General features: G+C 34.5%; 1 protein-coding gene across 1 annotated transcript in view; it reads right to left on the reverse strand.

The window, feature by feature from the left end:
• The window catches only part of TRHDE (thyrotropin releasing hormone degrading enzyme), a 427626-nt gene that overhangs the window by 41019 nt on the left and 362427 nt on the right, over positions 1-24180 (reverse strand). The window contains exons 13-15 of the mRNA XM_037846765.1: positions 13405-13552; positions 11474-11571; positions 10905-11012 (exon numbers count right to left, since the gene is read on the reverse strand). Of these exons, the coding sequence (XP_037702693.1) occupies positions 10905-11012; positions 11474-11571; positions 13405-13552 (354 nt within the window). The remainder of the gene's footprint in view (positions 1-10904; positions 11013-11473; positions 11572-13404; positions 13553-24180) is intronic.

Here is a 24180-nt window from a genome sequence, read left to right on the forward strand (position 1 = left end):
TAAAAGTGCTTTTTAAATCTGCATTACAAATATTCAAGTAGGTAATCACTGTGTTTTTTCCCCTCAATATTAATGGGCCTTTTATGAAAAACGTTTAGGGTAGAATTCTCACACAGGGTAAAATAAGTAGGGTTGCATACAGTTTTCTGTTAGCTGTGTTCCACACTGTGCACAGTGTGAAATAAGGAACTAGTCAAATAAAATTACAAGTGTAAGATGTTATAGTACTTCACATGCAAATAAAACATGAATGACTAAAAGTATAGCTCAATCAGTTTTAACCTCCTTAATATTATCCAGTGACACTATAGCTATCTATTACAGCAACCCTTCTGAGCACTTAGAAATTAAAAATTAAATAATTTCTTATATTCTGATGAATGAAAGAAGTTTTTTATGCCAGGTGAAGGTAGGAGGCAAAGAGATCCATAACTTCACTTGTAAAAGCAGTAATGGCTAACATTCTAAAATACTTTAAGTAAAATACTAAAACACGTGAGAAGACATGAAAACTACTTTGAAGCTATGATATAAGATTGCCTATTTTATAACATGAAATAGAATGCAAATAGCTGTATTTTTTAAAAGGAAATGGGTAAAAATAAAACATAAGACATAAGACATCTCTAAGGCATAAATTCTTAGAATATATTCCATTTTTACATTTCTATATCTGTAGATATATCCATATCTCTAAAAAATAGACATAACTCTTTGTATTTGTAGTTGCAAGGATTAACAATAAATGAAACAGAAGTACAGATTTATGAATATTGAAAGGGAAAATAACTTCTAGAATAATGCTGTAAATGTTAAGCTTTCAGGGCCTCAACCGTGTCTGGCTTCCCCTGTTTTTAAATGTAATGTTCTCCTTTCTTGGGCTTGAACCCTTCTTCTTACCCTATATTCTGTCTCTGGACAATCTCGTATCCTCTTGCTCTTTCCATTTCCACCCACATCTTAGTGCAATGGACTTCAAACTGAGATATTCATACCTGTGAGGGTTAGGGAATATTTTCAAAGGAATCCCCAGGGTAGTGATACAGGAATCAATTTCCAAATCCACAACTTCCACATGGACATTCTTTCATAAAAGCCCTTCTCTCACCTTCTCCCACTTCACAGGAAAAAAGTCTGTTTCTCACTCATACTGCGTCTTCCTAGGGTGCCTTGTACCACAGTATCAAAAAAAGGGGGAAATTCTAAAATATTAGTGTCAATGTTTAGAAAATGAATTTCTATTCTTTTAAAAACCATGTACTTCCATAAAATTTGAAGAAGGGTGTAATCAAGATGCCAGGTGATAATTAAAAAAAAAAAAAAAACTTATTATAGAGCATTATGCAATTTTTGTCTTAAAACTTGGAAAGATTTTGAAGAACTGTATCACATTACAGTAAGAAAACATCTTCCATTCACATTTACTTATTTTTATGTATAATGTTTTTTGGTACTCTAAAGTAAAAATAGAAATAGAACATATTTCATTTAGCAATGAGTAATTTTTATTAGTGAATATATAAACTAATTGAAAAAGGCCAAACTCCTTTTCTGTTTTTATGTTTAACAATTTTTACTTTTGTTTTGGAAATTATTTCTCAAAGTGTGCAATTTATTTATGTTGTTTGAGTTAATTATTTACTAGTAATAACTGTAATAATAACCCAATTTAGAAGAAAAATTTTAATACAAGTTCTTACAATTATGTGAAACAAGTTTTAGAAGCATGTATGTGTATGTTTTGCTGCATAGCAGTATGATAGGGTGACTTATAGAAGATTTTAAAGCAAAACATATATTAAGATACAGTGCTGGGGTGAGGGAGGAATAATATATGTCACTATTAAATAAGAATATAATTAAATTTTTAAATGGCTAATGCTCGGTATAAAATAATTATGATGTTCAGCTTCTTTTGGATACATTTAGAAGTCTCAAAAGAATTTTATTTAAAGATGGTGAAAGCTAAATCTTTGAAAGATTTAAATGTATGATGGAAAATTTTAAATGTAGAATTAAAAATACTATCTCAGGAGACACATTTACATACAAGTTTGAGCTCTAGTGAACTGCTCTAGTAATTCATCCTTATTGTCTTCCTGTCCCTTACTCCTTCCATACTTCTCCTCAGTAATGCTTTTATTCAATAATGCCACTTTTCCTCAATAATGCACCAATCTGTCCACTTCTCTCCATTTCTACTACCAGCTCTCTGGGCTGTTAATTTCCCCTGATCTGCCTGATCTGGTCAAATTTCTATATGACAGTCTCTCAGAACACTAGACTTCTCTCTGATTGCACTCATCCAAGTTTCATTTTTAGATTTGTGCAATTATTTGAACTTCTGTCTACCTGCCACATTCCCCACTTCCACCAGTGTGTAAGGGCAGAAATCATGTATTCTCCACATCCAGCATGTAACAAGGGCTAACATTAGTTGAATGAATAAATTCTGCATTCCAAACATCTACACAATGCCTGACATGTAGTAGTTCCTCAATATATACTTATTGAATGCATACACAAATGACCACATACTCTTTGACGATAAAATCAGAAGAGAACCAAGAAACACACCTACTATGGGGAAACTGTATGATTTATGTTCATGAACAGCAAGCATGGAATTTTGGACTATGAAAGCTGATGCAAGCACTAGAGATTAGCGGGTACGGGGCAATGGCCACACTTTAGAAACAGGGTTAAGATTTTGAGAAAAATGACTTGTCTAAAGCCATAGCTATTTAATGGCAAAACTAGGAGCAAACCTAATTCCTTTCCCCAAATTACTGCAGGTTTGAGCAGCCCTGTCCTTTCTATTTTTCCTTGCAGACTTTGTGCTGGTTTTACTTGCCTGTAAAATGTTTATGCTGGCAATTGAGCACTCAAATGGCAGGTATGGCTGGTATAAGAATTTGAGTTTATGAAAATTTATAGTGAGACAATTTATACTGATAAGAATAGAAAACTCAGGTTAAAGAACAGAGAATAGGACTAAAATAACTTGGAAACATGGACAATAATGTAGGATCTACATTTGGGGTAAAGAAAACATGAGGTTTGTGGACAATGTCATAATGGAAAGAGCCCTTTGTCCCTCCACCTTCGTGTTCCCACACAAGAAAAGCAAACATTGATGAACAGGGAGCAAATACAAGGGAAAAGAGCTTATCTGGAGTTCTTTACCCTTTTAGAAAAGATGAGCAATGGCTGATGGGACAGGTCCATAAATAGCAACTGATTAAAGAGAGCAAGGAGGAAAAAGTAACATTTACCTGGAAGCCAAGACAAGAAGTATTTTTTAAGCTAGGGGGAGAAGGCAAATGCCCCCTGCTCATAATTGAGAATTTCTATTCAAATATTTCATTTTATATTTCATGTTGCAAGGTGCATCCTAATAAACATAAAGAGTAGGTCTAACATTGAGGGCATTCAATAAAAGTTACGATCTCTACTTTCGGTTTAAAATTCACCCTGCCCAGTACATCAGGGAAGTCAAAACAAGTACAGGGGAGCTGCAAAAAAAAAAAAAAAAAAAAAAAAAAAATAGACTAATGCTTTCCAGTTTCTTACTATGCAGGTGTTATGTACGCAGGAAGGCTGAGGGTGGGAGCCCAGTTCCACCCCCATTAGCTTTTAATCTTGGCAAGTTACATAACCTTTGTGAGTTTGGGGTGTGTCTTCTGCAAAAAAAAAAATAAATAAAAATTATGAGGCACAAGAAGCACTTAGCCTAGTGTCTGAAATGTAATAAACACTGAATAAAGTACAGTTTTTTTATTATGATTATCATCTTAAAGCCAATAATATTAGTAACATTATAATCAATTTCATGAATAGTGAAGTTTATTATTAAATATGTTGCAAAGCCCTAAGATGCCCTTTTACTACCATTTCTATTATAGAATAGCCTTAATTTTTCCATATCATTTCAGGTCAATGAACATTTTTAAAATCCTCCTATGTGCAAGGTACTATGTTCTTTCAGTGTTGGATATCACTATAGATTGAGTAATGCTTTAAATACTTTAAATCTTTACCTTATATTGGCTTAAAGCATTAAAATGAGCTTTAAATATAATTTGAAAAATAATTCATTATGACAAAAGTAAGAGGCTGTGTTATTATGGACACACATTTAATTCCAGAAAACCCTATATTGTGGTATCTTTATGGTTAACTGTACAACCTCAACAATGTTTTAATATGGGGATTTTCAAATAATAATTCAACTGTAGTAATAATATATTCCCTATATTTTACTTAGTGAAACATAGCCTATTATTTCTTGTTTATTTGCACCAACCAGTGAAAGGAATATATTACTGTCCTTTTATTATTGTTTTTATACATACAAAAAGGCTATCTTTTTCTATATCTTTTTTTTTCTTTAATAGTGAAATTTCCAGGTCTTACAAGCTCCTCTCATAGCTCCTGATTTCCTGATTTCAAGATCTTTTAATCATTTGTATGGTTCTCTACTGAACATTTGGCAATTTGTCTCTTTTCTGAAATGTGGTGTTCTGCTGAACTTGTTCTCCAAAACTCAGCCTAACAAGACCTGAATGTAACTCAATTCATTTTTTTTTCATTTTTATTGAGATTGTTCAGATACCATACAATTATCCAAAGATCCAAAATGTACAATCACTTGCCCCTGGGTACCCTCATACAGCTGTGCATCCATCACACTTAATTTTTGTTCAATTTTTAGAAACTTTTCATTACTCCAGACAAGAAATAAAGTGAAAGATGAAAAAAGAAAAAAAGAAAAGGAAACTCGAATCATCCCCTATCCCTAACCAACCCCCCTCAATGGTTGACTCATAGTATTAGTATAGTACATTTGTTACTGTTTATGAAAAAATGTTGAAATACTACTAACTGTAGTATATAGTTTGTAATAGGTATATATTTCTTCCCTATATGCCCCTCTATTATTAACTTCTAATTGTATTGTCATACATTTGTTCTGGTTCATGGAAGCGATTTCTAATATTTGTACAGTTGATCATGGACATTGCCCACCATAGGATTCAGTTTTATACATTCCCATCTTTTGACCTCCAACTTTCCTTCTGGTGACATATATGACTCTGAGCTTCCCCGTTCCACCTCATTCACACACCATTCGGTGCTGTTAGTTATTCTCACATCTTGTTACCAACACCCCTGTTCATTTCCAAACATTTAAGCTCATCCTAATTGAACATTCTGCTCATACTAAGTAACCACTCCCCATTCTTAAGCCTCGTCCTATATCTTGGTACCTTATATTTCATGTCTATGAGTTTACATATTATAATTAGTTCCTATCAGTGAGACCCTGCAATAATTGTCCTTATGTGTCTGGCTTAATTCACTCAGTATATTGCCCTCGAGGTTTTGTCATCAACCCATTTTTTTTTTAATATGGTTTTGTTCACTCACCATACATTCCATCCCAAGTAAATAATCGATGGTTCTCTGCATGGTCATACATTTATGTGTTCACCACTTTCACCACTATCTATGTAAGGGCATCTACATTTCTTCCACAAGGCAGGAGGGAGAGTCAAAGAAGGCAGAGAGTCAAAAGAAAGAGGAAAAAAAATGACAGCTAGGAAGCAGCAAAAGGAAAAACAACCCCAAATCAAAGTAGAATAAAGAATCAGACAATCCCACCAATGTCAAGTGTCTAACATGCCTCCCCATCCCCCCCTCTTATCTGCATTTACCTTGGTATATCATCTTTGTTACATTAAAGGAAGCATAATACAATGATTCTATTAGTTACAGTCTCTAGTTTATGCTGATTGCATCCCTCCCCCAATGCCTCCCCATTTTTAACACCTTGCAAGGTTGACATTTGCTTGTTCTCCCTCGTAAAAGAACATATTTGGACATTTTATCACAATTGTTGAATACTCTTGATTTCACCAAGTTACACAGTCCCAGTCTTTATCTTTCCTCCTTTCTTCTGGTGTCTCACATGCTCCCCACCTTCCTCTCTCAACCGTATTCATAGTTACCTTTGTTCAGTGTACTTACATTGTTGTGCTACCATCTCCCAAAATTCTGTTCCAAACCACGCACTCCTGTCTTCTATCACCCTGTAGTGCTCCCTTTAGTATTTCCTGTAGGGCAGGTGTCTTGTTCAAAGTCTCTCATTGTCTGTCTGTCAGAAAATATTTTGAGCTCTCCCTCATATTTGAAGGACAGCTTTGCTGAATATAGGATTCTTGGTTGGTGGTTTTTCTCCTTCAGTATCTTAAATATATCACACCACTTCCTTCTTGCCTCCATGGTTTCTGCTGAGAGATCTGCACATAGTCTTATTAAGCTTCCTTTGTATGTAATGGATCGCTTTTCTCTTGCTGCTTTCAGGATTCTCTCTTTGTCTTTGACATTTGATAATCTAATTATTAAGTGTCTTGGCGTAGGCCTATTCATATCTCTTCTGTTTGGAGTATGCTGCGCTTCTTGGATCTGTAATTTTATGTCTTTCATAAGAGATGGGAAATTTTCATTAATTATTTCCTCTATTATTGCTTCTGCCCCCTTTCCCTTCTCTTCTCCTTCTGGGACACCAATGATATGTACATTATTGTACTTTGTTTCATCCTTGAGTTCCCGGAGATGTTGCTCATATTTTTTCATTCTTTTCTCCATCTGCTCCTTTGCGTGCAGGCTTTCAGGTGTTTTCTTCTCCAGTTCCTGTTTTCTTCTGCCTCTTGAGATCTGCTGTTGTATGTTTCCATTGTGACTTTCATCTCTTGTGTTGTGCCTTTCATTTCCATAGATTCTACTAGTTGTTTTTTTGAACTTTTGATTTCTGCCGTATATATGCCCAGTGTTTTCTTTACAGCCTCTATCTCTTTTGCAAAATCTTCTCTAAACTTTTTGAATTGATTTAGCATTAGTTGTTTAAATTCCTGTATCTCAGTTGAAGTGTACGTTTGTTCCTTTGGCTGGGCCGTAACTTTGTTTTTCTTAGTGTAGATTGTAATTTTCTGTTGTCTAGGCATGGTTTCCTTGGTTATCCAAATCAGGTTTTCCCAGACCAGAACAGGCTCAGGTCCCAGAAGGAAGAAATATTCAGTATTTGGTTTCCCTGAGGGTGTGTCTTAGAAAATTGCTCCACTCTTTGATGCCTCAGGTCACTGTGCTTTTCTGCCCAGCAGGTGATGCCTGTTAGCCTATAATTCTTGACTGGTGTGAGGAGGTATGGCCATGTTCCCCCAGGCTCTGGGGTCTGGTTCTGAATGGAAAGGGCCCCACCCCTTTCCTCCTAGAGAAGACAGACTCCTCAGGTGGAAGTCATTAGCATTTCAATGGTCTCGCTCTCTGCTTGTGCTGTCTCCACCCTTCTCTGAGTCACAGCCCTGGAAACTGAAAATGACTGGGGCCTTCTCCACTGAGCCGAAAAAGAAACAGATAGTCCCCTTCAGACCCAGTCCAAGGCGACCCTCCGGCTCTCCAAGGTCAGTCGTCACCCAAAGCCTCTGTCTGTTTTTTGGGGATGCGTACCTGTAGTGAGCAGTTCACACTCGCTACTTAAAACCCCAGTTGGAGCTCAGCTGAGCTATATTCACTTGCTGGGAGAGAGCTTCTCTCTGGCACCACGAGGCTTTGCAGCTCAGGCTATGGGGAAGGGGGTCTCACGACTTGGATCCGCAGGTGTTACTTACAGATTTTATGCTGTGTTCTCAGGCATTCCTCCCAATTCAGGTTGGTGTATGATGAGTGGATGGTCTCGTTTGTCTCCCTGCAGTTATTCTGGATTATTTACTAGTTGTTTCTGGTTTTTTGTAGTTGTTCCAGGGGAACTACTTAGCTTCCATTCCTCTCTATGCTACCATCTTCAGACATACCCTCAATTCATTTTTATGTATGATGTCACTATTACAATTCAACACTCTGTAGCATTTGAATATTTTAACAGGGATCAGAATGGTGACATTCAATTTATCATCTACCATAATTCTTGAATTTTTGTCTCTGCTTCTACTATCCCTATTCTTCAAACTTTTTGTTTCCATTATATTTTCCTGTACCAACTTTCACATCTATTTCATTTTCCTAAATTGGATGTCATTGATTCTACTCCTCTCCCCAGTGCATCTAGATTATGTTGCATTGTAGGACAGCACCCCAAAGATTTGCAATCCCTGCTACTTCCATGATTCATTTTTCTTGAGATTAATAGCATAAAAATACAACAATTTCTCCAAACATTTTATAAGTATACTACTACATTACCTATAGTTGTTTTTGTTTTGTTTTGTTTTGTTTATCCATGACTCTGCAAGTTATTCTTTTTAATGTTTCTGTTAAACAAAAACTAATAAATAAACAGCACTGACAAATAGGTTTGTTTCCTCAGGCACCTTTAAAAGGAAACCATTTCCTCCTGTTCATTGATTCAATTTAAGAAAGTTTAACTCAGCACCAAGTACAGGATAATATTATTGTTTCATTATTAAGCTATCATCCAAGTGCTATGGATTAAACCTCTGATCTTCACACACAGAAAGCTCAGTGGTAGCATGTGCCCTTGCTGCAGGAGGCCACTTGTGTATGTGTGGCATGTTATACGATTGGCTGAATGGATCTTAGCAAGCAGAGAGTTACTTTCACTTCACATGTGTACTGGCCCAGCTACAAAGAGAGCAAAGTAGGAGTATATCAAAATGATGAAGGAAATGACAAAAGAACCTTAGAATGTTTGCCCCACCTTTAATTATTTTACATGAATAAATGACAAAGCGATTGAAAGCAAAATGAGCTGACACCGTCATGTGAATTTTCATTTATAAGGATATAACAGCAGTGATGGTTTGTTCAAGTACAAAAAATCAAAAACTCCAACTGTTATTAGACTAAGTATCAACCCATCCACTTCACATATTCACACATACTTACTCCTGCCTCCAGTCTGGACTTGCCCATCTAGCAAACTCCCATTTCACCTTCATGGATCTGAATGTGATTCCTCCAAGGAAGATATCCCTTCTCTGTGTTCACAGCTTGTCTTATACCAAGGTCTTGCTCAATAGTATGATTATTTGTTTATAAAGCTATCTCTTCTACTAATTTTGAGCTCCATCTCTTTCTCTTTGCTTTCCCACTACCCAGCTGGCACTGAGAATTGCTCAATAACAATTTGTTAAATAAATGATTTTTTTTAAAGCATCTTCCCAATAACTATCTTTAAATTTTAAATGTAGTAAATGATCTTAGACTCGAATGCTTTCTAGAGAAACTATGTTCATGCACTGGGTGCAAGCCCGATTTTAGTAAAATGGTAAGAACATGGGTGCAAGCCTAATTTTAATAAAATGGTAAGAACATATGCTACCATGAGTAAATTCATTAAAGGTTAAAAAAACAACTATAAACTCTGAGAAAAAGTTTGTGTTCACAGGCAAAATAAGAGGAGGAGGGTTAGAGACTGCAATACATAGATAAAATATTTTACCACTGATCCAGTTTATTTTTTCTCATATGTATATATGACTATGCACATTAATACATTTTGGGATGTTTTGATTTGGATAAATGCTTGTGCTTTTGTAGCCTAATTATATGTGATAGAATTGAAGGAGGTGGTAAGAAATTTAAAAAATGTTCATTTAGTATTTTCAGGTCAAATTTAATCATTTTCAGAAGACTTAGCAAAAAGGACAATCATTAGTAAACGTGTAAAAAATGAGGACTCTTTAGTTCCAGAGAAGACTGATGATGGATTTCATCACTATCTTCAAGCATATGATAAATTAAAATTAAGAGATGATAGTGATAAAATATTTTCCTTCTTAGCTTAGTACAAAACCAGAAACAATTAACTTAAAGGGCAAACAGGAAAATGGTACAGAAGGTGAGATATGATGACAAATTAATAAATAATTTCATGAAAGATACCCCTTGGAGACCTTTAAAATAGGATATCTACCCTTTGATTTGGAATCATTTAGACACTAAGTTTAAATCTAAATAAGTATCAACAAGACAATTACTAATTTGTTCCCTAAGTAGATTACACTGGCTGTGGTTCTCTATGCTCATCTAGAATAAGTCTCTTCCTCTGTTGCCCAAGGTGAGTCATCTGTGTGACCCAGATCAGGAACAAGCCCATTGTGGCAAGTAAAATACCATCATTTTGGCTCCTCACCTCAATTCTTTCCCATCTGACACAGTTAAACATAGAAACTGGAGAGGAGCAGTTACTAGCTGCCCAAAGTGTAAAAAGAAACGGAACATAAAGGTCCTTGGAAAAATGAAGATGCCTTAAGTAGGTTAAAAAACTGTGGTAAGGAGACTAGATAGCTTTGACTGTTTTGTAAAAAATATTCCCTTCATTAACGTTAACAAACATAATTTAGTAATTTTTTCTCAATTACTTAAATAATGTTAAGTAGCATTATATATTAAAATACTCTTGGAAATTTCAAGGTAAGATACAAGTTCAAGGTCATCACTAAGAGTCACAGAGAGATGAAGATCTCTTTTAATAACCTTTTTGTTTTCATTTTTAACATTAACATTATATGCTACTTTGTTATGACATGATGGTAACTGTTTTCCAAATAAATGGGAACAACCTTAATAAAGAACCTTAAAGAGTTTGGTCCAAATTTATTTTTTTCTCATGAACTATCAGAGGTATCAAAACCTGAAATAAGTTGACACCTTATATATGAAGAATAAGGCCCTCAATTAAGAAAGTTAGCTTAAAACTTGAGATAGTCCAAAGGTAAATGGTGTAGCCTTGTAAGATGTGAACCTGAAATAATGTTTTGTGGTGATGTTTACCTTGTCTTATTTTTGACCAGTTGATTATATATATATACAGACTTGCATCCACTGAAAATCTGAAAGCAGTGTTAGATTATATGAGGAATACAGGATTTGGTTCAATTTACCTGTTTCTGTTGCTGGAAATCCAATCTGAAATAAGTGTTGATGCCTGTTGGTGACAGTGCTTGTTGCCAAAACTGCATGCCAGCATTATGACTTCTCTACGTAGTTCTCTATATATTATCAAAAGGAAAAAAAAATAAAAATCAATGTTAATATCCTGAAAGAAAGTCAGGGTAACTCAATACATAAATAGCAGATAAGTAAATAAGTAGCATGAAATCACTTTTTAGATACTGAAATCCTATTCGGCTGAGTAAAAGACAATTAGGCAGAGTAGAGGTTAAACATACTAAGGCTGCTGTGGAAACAATGTAAAATTGAATGGCATGGGTTCAGATCTCACTAGCACCAATGAAGGCAGATCTTAAATTAAAACATGGCAAGGATATGCCTTTGTTCTTCATATCAGACAGTGGAAACCGCTACCCAGCAGCAGTTCTTCCAGAAAAGAGATACGAAAGATGCAGAATGAAAGAAAGATTGCCTCATGCTGCTAAAGTCACAATGGTACTAGTAGTATTTTATTGTACTGTTCTGGAGGAAAGAAGAGAATAAGAAAACAAAATAGTACTCATGTTGGTAGGATGCTTGAACAAGAGATCCGTTAAAATTATTTTTTGGCCATCCAAGCTTGATGTATGTTGTTGCAACTTGCTTTAAAATATATTCCTAAATGGGGAGGTAAGGACAAATAAAGACGATGTTAGTTTTAAACCTCTCTATGTTGATAATTAAAATTCTTTAATAAAATTAAGCCAAATATTTCCTAAATGCACCTACTTTTCAAAAATATCAGAAAAATGACAGTCACAGTTATGGCCCATTATCACTTCATTAAACTTGGTATTCCAAATATAGGAAATAAGGATAAAATACTATTGGGAAGATGGAAGTCTACTCTATACTTCCTATTGAATGACTAGGTAATTTGCACTGTTAAATATTTTAGATGGCAATTTAAACATATTGATAATGGCATCTGTGCATAAATATATATCTATATGTCAGATATTGTTTATGAACATAAGCATCTAATGTTTATACATTTTATGTGAATAGAACATGTTAAATCAAAATTGTTATATGGGGTCAGCCAACAGCCTAGCATTGTTGAACCTGACATATACAGAACACTCTTCAATATAATGATATAGTGTTTCAAAGTCAACAATCTATCAATTCAGTAATGATATATTTAAATATCAGTAGAAATGCAAGATATATTCTTCCTTGCTTTAATGTGATCCTTGAATTTTGTCAAAGGATTGAAAGCACTGAAATTACAGTAAAAGCAGTTTTTAACTTTTACTGAATAAGATTTGTATTTTACTAAAATACAAATATATACCAAAATGCATTTAACTTCTATAGAAGTTTAATATTGCAGTCTTTTTATTAGGAAGAAAATAGAAGTGTCATAAGTTTTTCTCTAGCAGATAAAATGTATACCTTACTGAAATGACATATTTCTTTGCATGTCTCTTGTAAGGGCTTAGACAAAACTAACAAGTTAGGATTTCCCCCATTAAAAAAAAATGATTAAAACAGAGGTGATTTCATGTAAGCTTAGGATAAGAAAGAAAGAATCAACTCTGACAGTTATCATTTAGATGGTTCTAATAAACAGTTTTTGTACCATGGCAATCGAGTTGCAAGTAATTCCACATGTGTAGGTTGTTCAGCAGAGCCAGTATGTCATATGAAACAGGGTGACTTTATAAGACACAGGACAAGCTCTTAAATAACTAAAGGGAAGCAAATAATGTACAAAGGTGACAGAAGGTGCAGAGATACATCCTCAAATGCAAAGACTCGCTGGTGATAAGAAATTTGGGAATCAAAAACTCATTAGCAATACTTAATCCTAATTTTATTCAAAATGATTGTTAAATTAGATTAGGTCGTGTCAGCAGTACAATTCTGGTTTACCTGGCTTCAAGTTTAGGAAATCTGGTCAGGTAACATTTTGGAATGTTTGTCATGTCTTCATGTCTATTTGGATTATCTGTTGTTTGCTCTCCTGTATCCCCTTGGACCCAATTATGAATGGGCTTTTGCCTCAATGTTGATCTTATCCTTGTTAATTAAGGAAGTGAATTGAATTTACTATGCCCTTTTGGATAAAAAGAATGACTAACAATCTTTACTGAGACTGTCTATATTCTGTTAAGATCTTTAGGATCCCGCTGCCGGGGTTAAATCCTTTGTGAACACAGAGCCCTTTAACTATTGAAAAGTAAGTTTGAACTATAAGGATTTGCCATGTATATTTGTTCTTAAATTCTGAAGCATTTAAGCTTAATTGACACTTTTAGGCCAGAACAAAGGGTAGCCTGTATTATGTTCTTCAAATAATTGTCCTCAGTGTTACACAGAAAATCAGGACAAAATTAATAACCTATATTAGAAGAAGGAACTAAACTCAGGATCAGTTGCATAAAGTAGTTTAGAAAATAGTTTGTCTTGTGAGAATAAGAAAGAAGAAAATGTATATCTTTTTACATTGAAGACATTGTAGTTTTCCATGCGATCCAGTAATTTATCTAGAGGATAAAGAGCTCTGCTGGCAGCATGCCAAGGGAGAAAATCCTTCTCTTCAGAAAGGTATCTGATAATCTCCAGAGGGATATTCTGAGGCAAGCAGCCAGCTCTGCACAGTCAGAAAAGTTCATGTTAGTTATATGCAGAAAAGACACATGATGCAAAAATGAAGGTTTTACTTATGCAAGTAAAAAGTAGAAAGCAAGATTCATCACAGTATAAAGAAGCTACACTCAGTGCTATAAAAATAAAATTAGTCACTTTTTACATATAATCTTAGGATGCCAATCCCCCTTAATATATATACAGAGCTGGAAAGTTAAAAATTCACATGACCACAAAAATAACAGAATGTATAGGTTTTAAAAAGGAAAGAATTGTGGAATTTGAACAAAATCAATGCTAGGTATTTTCCTTCATAAAAACTCTTCAGAGATCACAAGTAATTGAAAATAATTGATTGCTAAAATGGAATTTCAATTTCTCAATGCATTCTCTTTACTTTTCATGTAGCCCTGTTTAATAACATTTAATACATGTTGGATTTTTTCAAGAGGATGGTCAAATTAAAGCAGCAACTTACAGTTTTGACTGTACTTATTTTCCATTATTACATTTATTTTACATTATAAGATAAGCATTTTTAAGCCTGATTAAATAAAACATTGCTTTCTGTAATATCTATGAAACTAAGAGTTAGAGTTTGAGTTCAAATTATAAAAATGTTTAAAGAATAAACTCTTCTCTTTTATTATTTTCCTTTCAAATAAGATGCCATGTCTCTTTGAAGACCAATATCATATTCCTTGGAGAAAACTAAAATGTAGCTCCCTAAAATTATTTGAATGTATGTTGTCCACATTAAAAGAGGGCATAGCCAAAAAAGGAGCCAAAATGCAGTATATATATCTCTCCCCTACAGAAGACTGCAAGTGAAATCCTTGCAAACTCAAAGTATTATAAATGACAATCCTTAAGAGAATCATAGCTTCCAATATTTCAGATTTTGTAATTTGTCTCTCCATCCTAAATAATGATGAGCACAGTGATCATAACCTGCCTACTCTTAACACATTCCATGGACTATACCATTTTAGAGTTGTAAAAGATTTATCTAGAAACTATCATTACTTTTCTGAAGAAATAAGAAAAAATAATTATAGTTTCAAAAAAATTAGTAAGTAATTTATTATGACTATTCAAAGCGATTTGAAAAATTTGGAAAATTGAGTCTATTGTCCCACAGATTTAGATAAAATAGCTTTCTGACAATCACAATATATTGTTTTTATTTCCTGTCTTTAAAGGAATGGACATTATTTAATGATTTATGCTTTGTGGACAATATGACAGCAAATGAAAAAGACAAGAAATTATGTTACAGAGAGGACCTGGACTTGTGAAAGAGCCTGGGCCTGACTCTGTCACTAATGCTCCCTATACAATTAGGGAAAAAAAATTAATTTCTCCAGCCCTCACTTTCCTTGTCTGTGAAATAAGAGGGTTGAACTAGGAGGCATCCTTATTAGCCCCTAAACCTTTCATTCTAACCTATATATGTATAATCAAATTTAACATAATGAAAAAAAAACTGAAGTAATATAGGCATAATTCATTTGTTTAAAAACCTGAAAAAATACTTTTTTTCTTACATATTCCCAATTTTTCAGTCATTTAATATATATAAGTCTAAGAAGCAGGGCTTTAACCTAGGTTTTATAAGCCATCTGACATAGTGTAAAGACAATAAACACAAAACAAGACATAAAATTTCCAAATGGCGACCGGGAAAGTAAAGAAAAGTAGTCACTTAAATATAGAAATATAGAAATGGAACAAGTCCTTATGGCAGACATTGCTAACTTTCACCAGAATCCATGTTCTCCTCTTCTTTCTAGGCTCGACTACAATTACCACTCTCTCGTAGTTAGATATGTTCATGTCACTAACATCTAGCCAATAGAATATGAATGTGTCCTACTCTCAGAGTTATCACAAAGACATCTCTCATTGCCTTTAAGTTCGTTTTCCCTAGAATGAATCTTCCAGGGTGATCTTGGAAATCTTGTATTGATGTCAAAGACTCCACCGCCTGGGCCCCTGGATAACCGCATGGTGGAATAACAGTTTTCACACCCATTTGGTTATGTGAGTTGGAAATACACTTCTGTTGGGTTTGATCCATATACATGTTTGGGTCTATTTTTAAAGCAGTTAGCCTTCCTTAATGCAGTCCTCAAATAGAGTAAGAAACTGATTACACTCAAATTGCCCTCATTCTGCTTTGTTACAAACATATGTAAGTAATTATCTACTATATAATTCAATATATTTGCATCTAGGCCCACTAGTTCAAAATATGTAGCCATACTTAATTGGACAAGGGGATGATCAGCTTCATTACAAAATAAAGAATCATAAGAGATAATGTTAGTGAATAAGTTACCAAACCTAGATATGTGTTTGGGTAATTGGCTGGTAATGATATCTGTGATTACTACTACCAATAATGCAATCAACATAGGAAAGTGTGTGGAATCCAGTAAATGGAACTGTACATTAGCTCAAAGTAATCAGCCCAGCAGGGAGCACACTTGGGGTCCTGATGTTGAAATACAGTTTCCCTAAATTTTCATTACCACAGGGAAATGTTGCTAACAAAATGGAAAAAAAATCAGCAAACTTAAATAATACCCCATGTATAATTAATTGTGTGTTATTAATATTATAGGAAGAAGTTGTAGATGATATCTATCTTCTCTATAGTTGGGATGGGAGTGGGAATAAGAAATTATTTGGGAACCTAAGAAAAGACAATGAAGAAGAGAGGCAAATGAGGAATATAAAAGTAATACAGAAAAGATAACCCACAAGCAGTTATACATCTGCCCCCCATCCCCCACACACACCCTTCTCTCCTCCTTCTCTAATTTATTAGAGCTTGCAAGAAATGTATCTTTAGGCATAGAAAAGAGTATTTTTCAAAGAAGGAGATTCAAATCAGACAGATTTGTTTTCACCTAAGATCCAAAACTGCTTTTTTTAAAACCATTCTGAGTTACTGTGAGTGTTAACTCTTGAATCTCCTGAGATGGGTGGCTTATTAACAAATAACCATTTTTACTGTGAGTTTTCTTTAAGAGCCACTGGTTTCCGGGAGCTTGAAACTCAGAATGAAAAAAAGCAAAATTCTCAGACTTCAAAAAATCATATGTTAGTCTTCATTAATCGAGTATTCATATAAAAAGCCTACCATATATATATATATATATATATTTATATGCATATATATATATCACATCATATGTGGAAGACACTACCACTTTACCTTAGGTCTTAGGTATTTAAAAGCATTTGCTAAAATGCTTAATTAAAAGGCTTACAAAGTTTCATTTGTTATTCTTTATTATGAAAAGACTCTTATATGCAATGATCCAATGGCAGAGTTTGGAAAACTCAAATAGTCCCCAGAGTACCATAGACTAGAAAGAGAAATAATGGGGGAAGTAGTTCTGCTAATCCACATTCCAACTGATCAGTTTCTAAAGACAAAAGGATGTGATTCAGGCATTGCTGAACTATTGTCTACAGAGGTGGTACAAGGAAATTACTTATTTTTAGCGCCATAAAATTGGAAGTGTGAAAAGTTGCACAGAAAGGAGTTCACATAACCACTCCTCCTACTCCAGGAAGCCATCTCCTGAGACCAACTTAGATACCTTCTCTAGACTCAGATAACACCTTGATAACACTTACATTCACAATATTTATTATATTAATTATAATGTTACCATACTATTATCTTTCTTAAGATCATTAAGAAAGCAAAGAAAGTTTTGGCCATTTTTTTTAATCCCCAAAGCTTAATGCAAGCCTAGCATGAAATAGACATTCAATAAATGTTCCTTAAACTAAATTAAATTACGATGATAATGGCATAGCTTGTAAAAAAAAAAAAAAAGAGTACTTGCCATATACATTAAAACTTAAAAATAACCATATTAAAAACTATTAACCATTTTCTAAGCATTTCCCCATACACCAGTAGAATGCTGACATTCCTTACAATGATTCCCATAGGATTTTTACTCATCTTGTTTACTAATGATGAAAAAGTTAGAAGATAAGAAGGCCATTGCTATCTAGCCAATATCTTGAATAAGCCAGGCTATACCAAAATACATTTATAGTCAGTAAGAGAGCAGAGGCATTATATGGATATCTTTCTTCTTTTTTCTCTGATTAGCAAATTGTCTGACTAGAAGCAGTAGTGTTATTTTATACCATGCATTTAAATAGATACATGGAGGCTTTGGAAATCTCTGTTTCCAAGTTAGTAAATTGACAAAGGTAAACTACATGATCTCTAGGATCCCTTCTTCAGTAAACATTTAATAGTTAAAAATAAAACATCAGAAATACTGTTTTTGCAGCTTCTGTAGTTCCCCTATCAACACAGTGACTAGCCTTTCCTTTACACATGTCCTTTCTTCCTTATTTCACATAAATTCACATAATTTCACAGAAAATCAGTTGGCCAGCATTTTAATACTGATGGTCCTCTGGGCACTCAGTAGTGTTAAGAAGCAGGATCAATATTTGACCATTAATTGGAAGAGTTAATAGTTGTCAGCTATTTGGTTAAAAGGGGAAGAAACCTTAGCTTTATGGTCAAAATTAACTATTATTTTTAGAAAACTGTCAACTTAATAATTTAAAGCTATCATGCATTGAGGGCTCACTGTATACCAGCTGTGCTATTATGTGAAAGTGGTCTAAGCTTGATTCAGTTTATTATCCTTAGGGAGCATCAAGATAAATACTATATTATGTCCATCTTACAAAGAAGCTCAAGTTAACAAGAGATAAACACCTTGCCAAGCTCACCTAGCTAATACATAGTAGAAGCGGAGTTCACAGTCAGGACTAAAGAGAAAGCTCTTATTGGTCCCACCACAAGAGGGCGCCTCCCAAAATACCACTCTGAAATAGGGTTAAATGTTTCCTTTCTCCCTTCCCTTAATACCTGTTTACCTGTTAGTACCATAGCAATTATCGCATTAGACTTACTACACAAACAAATACATAAAATAATCTCAGGTGCTCTGAAGAGAAAGCAAGCAAGGTTAGAGATGAAAATCATGCAAGAAACTATTCATATAAGGTGGTCAGGGAATTCCTCAGAGAAGACACCTGCATGAAGTGATGAAACTGATTGAGCAAATATCTGGTTCAAGGAGAATTCTGACTAAGGAAATAGTGAGTTCAAAGGTCCTGAGGCAGGAAGAAATTTGGGATTTGGAAGAAAAGTAAGAAGGCGTTGGTGACTGGAGTGGAGTAGGTTGGGAAAGAAGAGTAGAGTATGAGGTTGCAGGGGTTCAGGATGGCTAGATCATGAAGGGCCTTAAATAATAAGGACTTCAGGTCATTTTTCTAAGTGTGATGAAAAACCACTGCAATTTTTTGAGCTAGGGAATGACATGATCTGATTTATGCTTTAAAAGTGTGACTAGTTGCTGTGGCGAGCAAACTCAAACATGTCACTAGGTCTTTCAAGATGAGAATGATGTGAAATATGATTTTTCTAGTTGATCCTCTGTCACTATACAGACTATGCTTCTGAGAAAAATATATAACCTGGTGGATGAAATGGATGGCATGAATACAGAGTTCATGATTTTTAAAGATAAGCCATACATGATATTTGTTTTAGAAACAGTTTCTTCCCCAGGAATCAGAAAAAAAAAATTTCAAAGCCTGGCCATGCATTATTTATTGTTCAATTGTTAAAAGAAGCATCAGGCAGTACGAGGAAGGTCACTCAGGAATCATTTGAGGGATGAATACATTTTTAAAGCCTATGCGCAGGAAATTATGCATTCCACCTTAAGTTAATTAGAAGAGTTATTCCAGGGTATAAATAGGGAAAATAGTCAGAAAGAACACAAGGAAAATTATCCACATGGCTTAATATTTTCAAGAAAAATACAGCACTGAAAGCTGGAAAGGAATTTTATTTACTGGGTGAAATATTCCAATGCTCTACAGAGCCACATGGGAATAAAAGGAACAAACACATTCCAGCAGGACTTTGCAGAGGTTGAGTTTCGTGCCATCAGGATTTCAAATCATTAACCTACAGGTCCATAAATCAATGGTGCTTCTAACTTCCTACACAGGTACATTTTAGAGAAATGTGTGAAAAACAGGAGATGAGAAAGGAAAAAAAATCACTCAAACTAAACCACTTAAAAAATAACTGGGTATACCACATTTTAAGTTAAAAGTTATATATCTCCTTTATTTCAAAAGTTTTGGTTCTTATATAGAATTTATTCTATTGTATGCAAATTTCATGTATTTTTATCACATCATAATTTTCTACATTATTACATCTTTTCATAATTATCCTTTGGGTTGGCTCTAACAGTTGTGTTCTGGAAAGATAAGCATAGTCCACTACTGTTGAGTATTTTGGCTACGTGGTTTTCATACCATAAGTAAGAAGGCTATGAACATCCTTGTAGATGATGCTTTTACATGTTCAGAATGATTTTCCTTGGATGGAATCTCTAAATCAATATTATCAAGTTAAGGTTATATACTATTGTGGTTCTTGTAAATTTCTGATTTGTGTTTTTAGTCTTTGTCAAACAATAACTGATCCCAGACAAAGGAAAAGAGAGCCCAATGCAGTGCAGAAAGACACAGTGATGGCCAACACTGATTCAGCATTCTCTGCATATCAGTCTCTGGCCCAAATCTTTTACTTGTATTATGTAATTAAATTCTCACAGCAATATTTTGAGGTAGACCATATTACCATCCCATTTTATTGATCATAACTGAGGCTCAAAAAAGTTATGCAACCTTTTCAGGATCTTATTGGCAACAAGGGTGATGGTGGTATTTCAACCTGGCCCTCCTGAGCCAAGCCCTTGGTTTTCTTACCATTATTCCACAAAGGCCCAGCTAGTAATTTTATATTCCCCTTCTGATTCCCTGGTAAAAGAAAACATGGGGAGAGAGATACAGGGGTAAAGGAGTTGGGAGCAAACCATGGAAGCCTTATGAGGAAAACGTAATGTAATAGAACATATGGTTGGTTCATGGATGTGATTTTCAAACTGGAGGCCTAAAGGACTCATTGCAGCTTTGGTCATTTTGGGCCACATCTGCCAAAGCCACTTCCTTCACTGCTATCCCGCATCTCTGGGTTCCCTCAGCACCCAGCCTAATTTCCATAAATTAGGGAGAACCCTCAGTCCAGACTCTGTCCTGGAGGGACAGTTAGCAGCAATATACCCACCACCGAGAGAATGTATTATTACAACACAAATATTGTTGACCCAGGTGAAAAAAACAATGGAGTACTGAGATGTGGTCTTAGAAAGAACAGGGGAGGTAGTGGTATAAAATTATCATCTTTAATGTAAATAAGAGGAAATGCTCCAAACAACAGAAGATATTTTCCATCTCAAAGTCTTATAGTAAAGGAGAGAATTAAGGCAATGGAAGGTGGTTTGGGGCATCTAACTTAAGACTGAGAAAAGGAGGGTGAAGAACTGGAAAAGTTATATAGAATGAAGGGGAAATTGCTTCCTGGACATAACTGTAGGGTAAACTTCTGAGCCTGAAAAGAAATCCAAAGATAGTTCACCCTAAGCAGATAACTTGAAAAAAGTCTCAAAACCAAATCAAGCCCAACCATAGTTTAACCATGTGGGTTTCACTGCATATATGAGGCCACTATGATTTTTCAGGTTATTTTCTAAATGCTTGTTGTACAAATAGGTTCTAAATTTTACACTGTCATAAAGATGAATGATTGAACTGGAGAATAATATAATACTCAAAAGAGTGGATTCATTAAAAAAAAAACAACATTCTTCAGAGTATCATCTAGCAATGCAACAATGAATGAAGACTCAGGAAAAGGCTTTGAAAGATCAGCCAAAAGTGACAGAAGGCATCTAATAAAAGCAAAATGCAGCAACCCATTTAACCTAGATTCTGCAGACAACTTGAAGGCACTACTGGTCAAAGTTAGAACAACTTGAGTATCACTAAGAATAAAAATTGCAATGGATTGAAGCATATCAAATGTATTTACTGCAAGGTCAAAATGATACCTAACTGAAAACAAAACAAAATAATTGATTACTATGGAGCATGCAGGGGAACTGGCTCATTATTTGTAAGAGAAAAAATAAGGGAAACAACCAAGCATGTATCCTGTCTTTCCTTTAAGAACTGAATCACCGGGGCACCAAATAATAAATGCAATTTCCTCTTTAAAGAAGTTTTCCACTTAGAAATGAAAATGGAGTGAAGTAATCACCATTGAATAACCTCTAGTGAATTAACAGATCTAGGCATTTAACAGAAATAGTTGAAAAAAAACATAAAAAAAAAAAAAGAGTGAGAGAAAACTAGAGAAAACTAGGTATTTTATGTCTTTGATGGAAAAATAAAGCATCAACTCTGAAGTAATCTTGTCAAAAACAATCTGAATCTAATCAAGCCTCTAGATACAATTATCAATTTAGAGGAAATAGAGTTCAGAGAAACATATGAAAGTCCACATTGGGGATATAGGCAGGAAGATCTAGACTGTGGGAAGTTGTATACGACAAACAACCTCATTCTTCACCAAATAAACCAGAAAGAAAGAAAAAATTACAATATGAGGGGAAAATTTATAATTTAAAAGAGATTGAAAAAACTATAAAAACAATTCATGGGACAATTTAACCATTTCCTGGGTATTTGATGTTATCAAGGAAATGTTAAGTTTTAGGTGGCTACGTTTAAAAAGAATTATTTTTACAGGTACATACTGAAAATTATTTTGATAAAATGATTTGATATCTGGAATTTGCTTCAGTGTAATATGAAAGTTGGGAGAGTGTAAATGGGAATATGGATGAAATAAGACTGACAGCAAGTTTAAAACTGTCGATGCAGAGTGATGGATTCAAGGCAGTGCATCACACTCCTCTGTCTGTTTTTGCATATATTTGAAATTCTTCATAATAAAAACTTAAAACACAAAATTAGGAGCTAAGTCTTATTTATCTCTTTTATCCCAGTGTGCCTTAAAGGATAAAGGATGATATTAACAGTGTTTTAAAACTTAACTTCTGTGTGAGATCAAAGGAAAAGATGTTTATTTGGTGAAAAATTTATATTTTCTGTAGCACACCATATAATTTAACTTGTATGGTCAGTTTATTCAAACACCATAATTACATGAAACTTTGAAGAGGGAGTGAGATCTGGTTGGTTTGCACAGGTTAGTGTGATGCCCTGATACATCCCAGAGTAATTTGGGCAGAGAATAAAAAAGTATTTTCAAAGTCCCCTTGAGGGAAAAATGTGAAAATATTAAACTTCCCCATCTGGGGAATTACCAATTTAGAAGGCTGAGCCCTCGATCTTGGGGCCTACTCTTATGAAGCTTCTTACTGCAAAGGAGAAGCTAAGCCTACTTATAATTGTGCCTAAGAGTCACCCCCAGAGAATCTCTTTTGTTGCTCATATGTGGCCTCTCTCTCTAAGTCAACTCTGCAGGTGGACTCGTTGCCCAACCCCCTACATGGGACATGACTCCCAGAGATGGAGCAACATGGGGGTTCTATTTGAAGAAACTATACAAAAGGGAAAGACTTTAATAAAAAGTTGCCCTGTAACCTTTATTGATCACAAAATAAAATAATACCAACACAGAAGCTTTGTTTCTTTAAGAAAGGTCTATGACTTGGCCATTTATCATTTCTCTGTGATTCCCTTTCAATTTTTTCTTTAAATAATATGAATTTTATTGTCTTTCATGAGTTCTGATTGATAGTACAAATAACTTATTTTTCCCATACATTGATGATTTATCAAAGTCACCACATGCCGAGAGACCCTTTTTCCCAATGCCAAAATAACTAATTTTAAAAAATTTCACTTACCAAAATGCATTCATTATGTTATTAAAAATATATATCTATCAATAGATAGATAGATAGGTGTCCTTAGTAACAAGCTTCAAAAAAGGTAACCTTTTCATTTTCAGTCTTGGTGTCCTCCTTTACAAAATGGGATTTACATCCCAGGTCATTGTGAGAGTTAAAAGACAATAAATGGAAGCATATTTTACAAACTGTAAAATACCAAACAAATGTGGAGAGCCTTAAGTTGACAGACCAGAACTAGAATTCAGCAACCATGTGCTTTGCATCTGTATTCTGACCTTGATTTGCTCCTACACTGAGCCACTAAACTCATGGATAGATCCCAGCACATTCATTTTCCCCTTAGGGACAAAGTACCAAATGGTAGTGTAATTGCCAAGGGAAAATTATTACCCTGTTCTGAATTATTTCCATCATAAATCCAAAACCAGTCAAACAGGCTCTGTCACAAAAACAACAGGGCTGCTGTACAGTGATGACAATCCCACATACAAGCACCCCATAAATCCAAAAGTATGACAACCCTCCAAAGTCATTCTGAATCATGTATTTAAATCAGAAGACTTGGCAGCACATTGGTCAACATTGTGGAAACAATGAAAATGAGGTGATTTACTCAGTTGTCAGTAAGAAACATACCCCATCATCTGTCTCATGCATATTCCAGAACATGTGACAAATTTTTGTTTATGTTTACATTTTTCTGTTGCTCAAAGAAAAAAAACCTTTTTAATTTAGTAATGATAGCAAACATCTACATTTCTCTTAAATTTAA

This window comes from Choloepus didactylus, chromosome 8 (genome assembly GCF_015220235.1).
Source record: "Choloepus didactylus isolate mChoDid1 chromosome 8, mChoDid1.pri, whole genome shotgun sequence".
Classification (NCBI taxonomy): domain Eukaryota; kingdom Metazoa; phylum Chordata; class Mammalia; order Pilosa; family Megalonychidae; genus Choloepus; species Choloepus didactylus.